This window comes from Branchiostoma lanceolatum, chromosome 1, assembly GCF_035083965.1.
Source record: "Branchiostoma lanceolatum isolate klBraLanc5 chromosome 1, klBraLanc5.hap2, whole genome shotgun sequence".
NCBI lineage: Eukaryota > Metazoa > Chordata > Leptocardii > Amphioxiformes > Branchiostomatidae > Branchiostoma > Branchiostoma lanceolatum.
The window spans coordinates 22,626,273-22,636,182 of NC_089722.1; the positions used below are offsets into that span (position 1 = coordinate 22,626,273).

At 40.3% G+C, this 9,910-nt stretch overlaps 2 protein-coding genes across 2 annotated transcripts; one reads left to right on the forward strand and one right to left on the reverse strand.

The window, feature by feature from the left end:
• Positions 1-253: 253 nt before the first annotated feature.
• Positions 254-4,101, reverse strand: LOC136442081 (chondroitin sulfate synthase 3-like). The gene is made up of 3 exons (XM_066438707.1): positions 3,972-4,101; positions 2,171-3,404; positions 254-1,996 (listed from the first exon to the last, which is right to left on the reverse strand). Exons 2-3 carry the CDS (start codon positions 3,380-3,382, stop codon positions 908-910), a joined length of 2,301 nt encoding a protein of 766 aa, XP_066294804.1. The 5' UTR covers positions 3,383-3,404; positions 3,972-4,101; the 3' UTR covers positions 254-907.
• Positions 4,102-4,262: 161 nt separating this feature from the next.
• Positions 4,263-9,654, forward strand: LOC136442088 (structure-specific endonuclease subunit slx1-like). The gene is made up of 8 exons (XM_066438716.1): positions 4,263-4,860; positions 5,230-5,281; positions 5,739-5,822; positions 6,470-6,605; positions 6,881-7,032; positions 7,266-7,400; positions 7,624-7,695; positions 7,909-9,654. The coding sequence occupies exons 1-8, from the start codon at positions 4,685-4,687 to the stop codon at positions 7,933-7,935; spliced, it is 834 nt and encodes a 277-aa protein (XP_066294813.1). The 5' UTR covers positions 4,263-4,684; the 3' UTR covers positions 7,936-9,654.
• Positions 9,655-9,910: the final 256 nt, after the last annotated feature.

A 9,910-nucleotide genomic window follows, 5' to 3' on the forward strand; every position in this document is an offset into this window, starting at 1 on the left:
GACAACACAGAACCTATCACCATTGAACTGTTTGGAATGGACACGCCCACTGTTTTTGCATTAGTAGACAAATAAGATTATCGTATGGGCTGAATAGAGGTCTTTCACTTTAACATTTTACATATTATGAAACGTCAATTATGTAAGAGGAGTCCTCTCTTTTCTAATCTTATTCAAAACACTTAATGATATCTACGTTTCTCAGTCTATAATTTGATTCGGGGGTAGGTTTAATATATACACCACCAGCATGCGGCGCAAGATGGCTCTTTTAATTTTGCTATTTCCATGTACATACATAACATAACACAAGGACAACTGAGTAACCAACTCTTTTACAAGATATTCGATGCGATGTGCTAGACTTTATGTCATGGGTTAACAAGAGGCGATTCATATGCTTGGAAAAGTTTGTAAGAATCCAAATAGAGGCATAAAGTTAACATTATATACCATTTTCACCTTTGGCGTCTTCACCCTTCATCAGAATTAAAATAATATTTTCCTTCGTCGTCAAGATAAGTAAACCATAAATTTTTACGGCAGGCTATATTTCATACTACTTCCTCTGATACTATTTGAGGATTAAGTTCAGATATCTGCATCTGTAATCTCAATTCACCAGTCAAATAACTCTTACAAAGACAGAGAAATCATATTGTTGTGCAACTTAAAGAATTCATTTTACGTCAAATGAAGAGAAAAAAAATTAATTGCATTTGAAATTGTACATTAAGGGTTCCAATGATCAGAACATGGTTGCCAATATTGTCTGCATACTGGTATCAACAACACCTGTTGGTCTAAAGGCCTATGTACTACGATATATATACTGAACAGCACGCCGAACAGTGAAAGTCTTTCATAATCATCTAATTCTCGAACAATGTCTCTGTGCAAAATCTCGTTACATCTGCTCCTGCCAAAATCTGGCCAGACTTGCAGCGCTGCCGTATGTGTTGGTTTTTGACCCAATGCACATGCTGTATTGTATGGCCGGAAGGTTTGGGTCACAGTGGATGGGATGGTAAACGTGGATCAGCCCTGGGTCGACCGCTCGGAAAGTCTCCACCTTACTTTTGACAAACTTTTCAAAGAGGCTGAGGTCTTCAAATCCCCATCCCCGGATAGACGTGTCAAACTGACCAACGTTGACAAAGTCCTGTCGGTAGAGACACGCCATACCATAACTACTGAAGCGCCAGTAGCCGGTGTCCTTCGTGAGAAGGTGGTATCCCACCGCAGTTGGGCCACCCTTCCGGTTTGACTGGTCTCCACTAGCGGTATTTCCTACGTCAGCAAACTGGGGGTCATACTGACTGAACATTACAGGAAAGTACACCTGGCGACCTAACACTGCGTTACCACGGCAACGATCAAAGAAATTCTCGGTAAAGATCAAGTCCACATCACAGAGGAAGAGCAGAGAATTGTTTCCGAAGTGTGAGGCCCCAGCGTTTAGTCCTATCCCTCGTGAAAACGGCTCTGTCATGAGAATAACCTTAATTGTAGAAGCGGGGTATTTTTCTCTGTACTCATCCAAAACGTCCAGAACTCTGCTAGTTTCTGCTTCTGTGGTTTTGAACAAAATTATCAGGAGTTCCACATTCGAATCTGTTTCCAAACAGACTGCCTCATAGTTCTTCATAAATCTTTCGAAAATGGACAGCCTACCATGAAGGGGAACGATGATATGTACTGTTTCCTTAATAGCCGATCTGGGTGCCATATCAGATATAACATGATCCAAAACGTTCTCCTTCCAGTCTTTCTCCAGGAATTCGACATCTGTGTATGACTGGTGTAGATAGAGCGACTTTCTCCCCAGCATCATCCTGGCTTTACGTTTAACCTTACGGCGGCAAACTACGAGTAGATCCAGTTTGTAGTCGGGCCCTCTGATCGGATCTACCCGCTGGTACCCGTGGTTGATGCTGCTGTAGTCACACGAGGTGCGATAACGGCGTTGGTAGTCACGATTTACCGTATGCATTGCCTGTGGAGAGAAAAGATGGAGGAACTGTTTTTCTGACTAATGGTATCGTACATAAGGCTAAAGAAACATTTTATAATACCCAGTTGAGACTGTTTTACAGAAATAATAAGTGATCTTTATTCCTTAGACATGTCACACACAAATTTCACCTTGACTGCCACAAAATTTGCATACCTGAATAATATTCATGTCCATAGCTGCTTTCAAAACTGCAGATGATTTCCGGCTGGGCTCTCCGCTCTTGGTAGTCATATGTTGGTACAGCATCTTGCCAACGACAGCGTCCCATGGAAGCACATCTCGAGCCTCCCTTGGGTGGAAATTTGACTGAAGGTGTTTTTCCCAGCGTGAATAAGCTCGTGCTGGTAGCTTAGGCTCTAGCAATTCTGTCATCTGTTCGACCCTGTGGTGTAAGTCGAAGGCATGTAGCTTCAGATCGTGTATGCGTTGGTTGAGAAGGTAAGTATGGAGCTTGTACTGATACTCGGGACGTTTGTTTGGGTGAAGTGTGATGGCGCTATCGATGACGACCTTGTGAAGCTCCCCAATGTTGCCTTTGTTGTAATTCTTGTAGTCGTTGAAGAAAATGTCCCTGGTATCGAACGCAGATGTACAGGTGATTCCTGCAAACTTCGTGATGCATCTTCCAACTTCCACGTCCTCATGAGAGGAGTACAGGTTCTTCAGGCACCAGGGGATGTTGGGTACCACCCTTCGCAGGGTCTCTCGGCTCATGATCATCCCTGGCCCGCCCATACAGTAGTTCTCATCCGGTCTGAGTCCGAGGCGGCCAAACTCGTCGTCTTTTCCAACTCCAGCCTGTCCGATGTAAAGAGCCTGACTGGAGTCAACTTTCCGCAGGAAATTTTCAAGCCTGTCTCCGCGTATGTACACGTCATCATCCGCGCGTACGAACCATTCGTACTTATCCAAGTAGTGGTCGTGCATGTATTTCAACATCAGGAACGCCTTCTTCTGAGGAGGGTAGACGTCCGTAATTCCCGGGATGGCGACGATTGGAATCTTGTTACCAACAGAAGCCTTTGAATCCGTCGCCGAAAAGAATTCCACTTTTCCGGAAATTTGTTTTCCCCATGTTTCGTAAGTGGCGAGTGCCCGAGAATTCAGATACTTCTTTGCCGTCATAATACCGACATAGATGTGACCCTTGTACTTCAGTTGATGAGTGGAATCTGGTCGGGTTATCTTGTCTTGTCCAATCGCTCCGGACAAGTGGCCTGAGACACCACGTTGACCCACGTGCTTGTCAGGCACCATCAGGACGGTAAGCCATACGGTCATACTGAAACCCAGAATAACACCGGCGGAGAAGTTCATCAACATGCCGGGCAAGCCTCTCGACAATTTTAGTCCTGCATTCGCCATCTCTTTGGGCTTTCCCCCTTCCCTGAAAAAAGGATTGAACTATTTGTCATTGTATATATATTACTCAACTGTTGGTTAAAATGTCTGAAATGATGAAGTTTTGCACGAGAGTGCTCAGTTTAGGTAAGGTTGATGACACATGGCATTATCAACCTTACCGAAACTAACCATCCTCGAACGAGTTTCAGATAGCTAAATCAATTAAAGAATGTGATCACGTAGAATGCAATATGGCCTCTCTTCTATGATATGTAAATAGGTGCCAAGTGTCGTTTTATCATATAACACTAGTGCCATCATGGTCCAAACAAGGCGTTTTTGAAATTAAACGTTGCCCAAAAATATTGCAAACGATAACCTTACAGGCCTTAATTTCAACACTTTATTGTATGTAAACATGTATTGTCAAACAGTGACAAAGTCAACCTAAAATGTGCAATTACTTAGGCTAGAAATAATAACAACATTAGCCTTTTCTGCTCTAAAAAACTTCACCGTCTAGCAAAATCAGCCAGTTACTTTACACAAATGGGTGGCTCAATATCATATTCGACATGTAAAAGCAGAAACTGTGTATTGGAACACTCACCAAGCGTAATTCAACGTTAGATTCCTGCAGTCGGCATTCGCCAGTGAAGTTCTCCCTTTGCAGAGCACGGCAAATGCACATGTTGTCACCTGTTCCGTGGGCCAGGTGCATGGAATGATCAATGACAACTAACTGCATTGCGAAAATGCTGTTTGTTGAGTGGTTTTGAGTTATTTTCTAGCAGAGGTCACGATTCTGTGACATTCAAACGTATTTATTGTGATATTCAACGGGTAATCGGGAGAGACACTTACTGCGTGGGTCAAAGGTTAACGCCTTGTTTAGGAAGTACATCGCGTCGACGACACTGGGCAGTCTTGCCCGTTTGGATGATAATTTTGGCGTCAGTTTTTTCATGTCGTGGAACATTCTCTGTAACAGTTCCTAGTTCCAGAAGGTATCAGGGAGTTATCAGAGAATGTACCAATGAGACAGAGACAACAGTTGCATTTGTTACATCACGGTTGGTATGTCACTTATGGGGGAGGGGGGCGTGAAATTCTGTGCGACAGCTGTAGCAACCGGTCGTCCAGCTGTTTTGTTTTTAGGTTTTAACTAGCTGTTGGTCAACAAGTACAAGCTGGAGATTAGCTTGGTGAAGAAAAGTTCGAAGTACGGGCAGGAGAAGACCGCTGTCTTGCCACTTTCCGTATTTTTGACTGTTTGCAACGGAATAATCACAAAATAGAAAAGCTGCAAAATAACAAATATTCATGATGGTGGTGGAAATTGAAAACTTCTACGGCGTGTATCTGCTGTACTGCATCAACCCCAAGTACAAGGGCCGGACGTACATAGGCTTCACGAACGACCCGAACCGGCGCATCAAGCAGCACAACACGGGGACAAAGGCGGGAGGAGCCCGAAGAACGTCCGGCAGGGGGCCCTGGTGAGGATCGTTTCCATTTTGGACATTTCTATATCAAAATGCAAAAACTAATGGTATTGTAGCTATATTTTTCAGTACCAGTTGTTTCTCGTCGAGTCAACTGTTACGGTTTTTTTTTTTACATCTTTTCCTTACAATGTCCTTGTTCTTGAAGAGACTTATAAAGTTTGTTTTATTTTTTCCACTTTTGATTCTCTGAGAGTTGGAAATAACATGAATTTGTGACACAATAGAATTGATTGTCCTCTATCAAAACAAAAACTTAATTGAAATTGTTGTAGTTTTCTGTTTAATTCTGTAGATTTTCTTTTTTTAACACATGTAACGATACAGTTTAAAGCTTACAAGACTTTTGAATTTGTATTGCAGGGAGATGGTACTGATCATCCATGGGTTCCCCAACAACATCTCAGCACTCAGGGTGAGTCAAGGATCACAGTAGACCTGATGACAAGATTTTATGTTGCCTAACATTGTAAACTGTCAAGTATATTTATAATTAGATCAAACTCTATCTTATCCCGTCCCACTCATTGTTTGGGAGCCAATTTTTTAATTTTCATTGTTGAATTTGTCATTTTAAGCTTAAAAAATACATTTTCATCAGTTTTATCTCATGAAATTGATATTTTGGGGACAGAAGAGTTTGAATTTTTTTCCGTCCCAACAAGCAAATTTCCATCCCAGGATGGAAGGACGGGTCCTGGAGACAGCCCTGAGCTTATCTCATAAATATTCATTTGTCTAAGGCCCTGCCAAAACTGCCTTAGTTATAAAAGTAAAACTGTAACGTTACAGGTAGAAAGATACACAGCCTGTGGTTGGTTGTTGATTGTGCTATTTTCTTGTTTTCAAATTCATTACTACTTTCTCTCCAGTTTGAATGGGCATGGCAGCATCCTGACAAATCCCGAAGACTCCGACACCTTCCTAAGAAGTCCAGCAAAGAGACAGCTTTTCAGGTAACATTACATGTGCCTGATTGACTCAAATCTTTCATGTACCATAAGCTGCATTTACCTTTGTGTACAAAATGACTAATAAACTGGTGGAAATACCGACTGCTAAGTATCTGATAGCAGCTCAGAAAAGAATAAGAAATAGTCATGCCTTCAAGTACCCGAGTTATCACACCAGAATTGAGGTGTTCAAAAATTTGTTTTTCCCTATAACTATTGTAGAAACTAGAGTGAACCCCTTGCCAGTAGATAGCTTTACATAACACAGTTACATGTGCAAAGGTTCGGTGTGACAGGTCGTTCATTGTAACATAACCAGCTGCTGCCATGCCGTATGCCTGTGAAGCTGGTGTGTTTCGCTGAAGGGCAGTTATATTGGCTATATAGATACAGATACCTTCCATCATCAGCAAGTAACTTATTGTTGTTGTCTGTATGACTGGAAGGGCCGGGCAAAGAAGTATGGTTGTATGGATAATGAGGTGAAGTCTGCTGACTGATAGCCTTGTTCTGCCTTGTACATTAGAACACAGCAATCTGTTTCTCTGAAATATATAATTTTTATGTTACGTAATATAGCCACAATATCTGTAAGTCTACAAGTGAATACTCTATCTCTAAAGTAACATATTTTGTCCCTGTTCCAACAGCACAAGTTCCGTCTGGTGTCTAACATGTTGCGGGTGGGACCCTGGTGCAAGCTGCCACTCACCATCAGATGGTTGAAGCAGGAATACATGCTGGAATTTGATCCCCTCCTACAGCCACCCAACCACATGCCTATTGGTATGCCCAATATCACCAGTATATCCTTATTTCCTCACATTGTAACAATGGTTATGTCAGAGCTAAAGCTTGATTCATGGAATGTCTTACCTAGAATTTATCCTTGTGACAAGCTATGCAGTTCTTTTTGCTATATTTTAAATGTTTTAAGACAAGAAACTAAGAAATTGAATTTTACCTAGTGTTTTACCTAGCTTCAAATCTAATATTCTATGATTAGAGCTATTGATTATGGTAACAACTGAATGGTGCTTCGTGCTCCCTTCCCTACACAGCCTATGGACCTGTTCAGAGTAAGAGGCTGAAAAAGAACAAGGCAGAGTCTGTTGCCACGGAGACACAGAGCAGTCAAGATGATGATGATGATTTTGTACATCTCTCTCAAGGCAGAGTTACCAGATGTGATGTCTGTGTTAAGAGACTACAGGTACATGTGCATTTCATCCTACCTCATTTCAAAATCTGGAAACATTCAGGGTTTACGTTAAGAACATTTTACTTTATGGTGGGACAGCACTGACGAACCTAGTAGTAATAGTATATTATCAGCATTTGAAATAGACCCAACAAATGTATTGATGATATTTCCATGCACCCATTAAATTGCTTCTCTGACTACATGTAGGCCTATAGTCTTTCAATAATAGTCTATCTTTACAGGAATTTGAAAGTCAGCTGAAATGTGTGCACCCAAGCTGCACCATGAAGGCCCACCTGACTTGTCTAGCCAGGCACTTCCTCAGGAGAACAGAGGACAGCCTGTTACCAGTGGAGGGAACCTGCCCAAAGTGCAAGGTGATGCTGGACTTCAAACTTAATTATTGTAAAGAACATTAGCTATATATATATATATATATATATATATATATATATATATATATATATATATATATATGTTGTTATCGGTCATATTTTTCCTATGCAAGAGGTACAAATATAACACTTGCTTTGAGACAGTCCTCTAAAACTAGAGTGTATTTTTATGGTATCTTCACATGATATGGTTTTCCTCTTGTAGGTTAGTCTACTGTGGGGAGAAGTCATCAGACAGAAGTTGGGATGTCAGGATGTTCCACAAGATTCTGATGACGTGAGTTTTCCACACTACAAATACTAGTATAACATATCACGACACTTTAAGTCATGATAATGTGATTTAAGAATGCTGTCGCCAACATTTGTTTCCTCAAGATTGGAGAGTACCATCCTTTCTTTCTTTAGAAAACAACACACATGCTAAAATGTTGCACTAATTAAAGTCCCTTTGAATAGCTTGTCACTTCATATTGTTTCTTCCTTATAGAAAGCACACTGGGCAGATGAAGTATGAGGGACATTAACCACGTACCATCATCAACTCGACTGCACACTCTCATTGGGTTGATCGTTTGTGCCACTGAGCATATCTTAAAAACTGTCTTCTGTTGCATTAGTTTGAAGGACATTTTGAGGAATGAATGGTTGCAGAATAATAAGTTTTAGTAGTAAATACTTCATGTATCACTTGGATCTGACCCTCTCCTAAAAAAAAGATTTTGTAGGGAATACATGCTATATAATGGACTTACAAACTATATCTCTGTTTAATGTACATGTAGTAGGATTTTAATTTGCTCTATGAAAAATCATGTTTTGATTTTAATAGATGTATCTTTTTATGGTATGTTACGAATATAAAATTGTCTTCGGACACTGTTATAACCAATAACCTAAATTTTATCTATCATGTGAAATTCCCTATTTAAATGCAGTTTTATATGGAAATGTTGAGCTATTTGTGAGTTGTAATCACACATATTCTACACTGAAAAAACAGATATTTGGAGTCTCAGAATCTAACTTTTAGGCTTATTATTTCTATCATTATGAATTTATCTCCAACTGAAGCTTGACATACGATATTGTGTTTTTAAGGTTTGTATTTATTTCAACAATAAAGTTCGTGACCACAACAGAGTAAGACTTTCTTTTTGTATCATGTCCACAATAGTGTTCTTCACATGTCTTCTCTGGAAACAATGCTGGCTAATATACAGTAAGTGAACATGAAACTCCCTCAGCTGAAGATTGGTGTTCAAAGATGCAGTACTGCCATTTGTGTTAAACCCTGTGTTTGGTCGATTCCATTTATGATGTGCGACATGGAATAAAAGGTGTTAATGTTTTTGGTACATAGGATTAACAGTGCAAGCAGTAGCAATGCAATACATGTTCTGACATCTATTCATGATCAAACCACTACAGCCATGTATAAACTGTAACAATACATTGACCATGTTGTGTCTTGAGTAACAGTTAACAGGTACAGATAGAATAACGGGCTTGTAACACTCTTGTAACAAGGAAGTACCATTTAGTACTACATGTAATTCAAAAGCTATTCAAAGATAAAAGTGCAGTTGTAGCACCTCAACTACTGTTGAGGTTTACAACATGCACACTATTACAAACAGAACGTGTGTACCAAAGTCTTAGTGGGAAAACTATCAGAACCGACTACTTGTTAACTGTTGGCAGCAGTCGTGCAGTGGTGAAAAATACAGAAATCCCATCTGGGGGAACAAGTTCCGATTAGACAACAGATCCTGAATATCTGCTTCACTGCTGGAGTTTCTACAATGTACATAACGGGCATTTTGTTCTAATCATACGTAGGTGACAATTAATAGCTTATTCTGAGGCAATTTCTGTGGACACAAACACTTTCATAGTCTGTACATAGACTCATAAGACATAAGTTGTAACCTGAATGTTTCTGAAAATATTGTATCCTGATGTGCTATCTCAGAAGTTCATGTTGATTGCTTGAAACTGGCTGAGAATCTTTAATGCGTATCTCTATCAGTTGATGTTGCTTGCTATTATGAGGTTGTTGAACATCCGTACTACATATACTACACAGTCCAAAAGTTCCAACAGCAGACTTGTTCACTAGTCATCAGCTGAGGGTGATGTCATGTCCACAGGGGGCGGGAGGGGGGCTCAGTATTTCTATTCTTCCTCTTCAGCTGGTAGACCACATTTATCCTTGATGTCCTTCCACTGTTTCTGTAGAAAAAATATGAGATGGTTAAGAAATCATCTATTTCATTAAATACAATAGATTTCATGGTACCTATGGCTATGCAACACCCTGCATTCTCAAGGCAAGCATGATACCACTAGTTATTTGTCTCCTGTGCAAGCACTGCAACACGGTTTTTAAGCATTCATCTAAAGTTAACAAGACTTATACTCTGTAACAAAAACTTATAACTTTGCTGTGCGGACATGGTTAGATGAGAACAACACTCACACTCACTCAC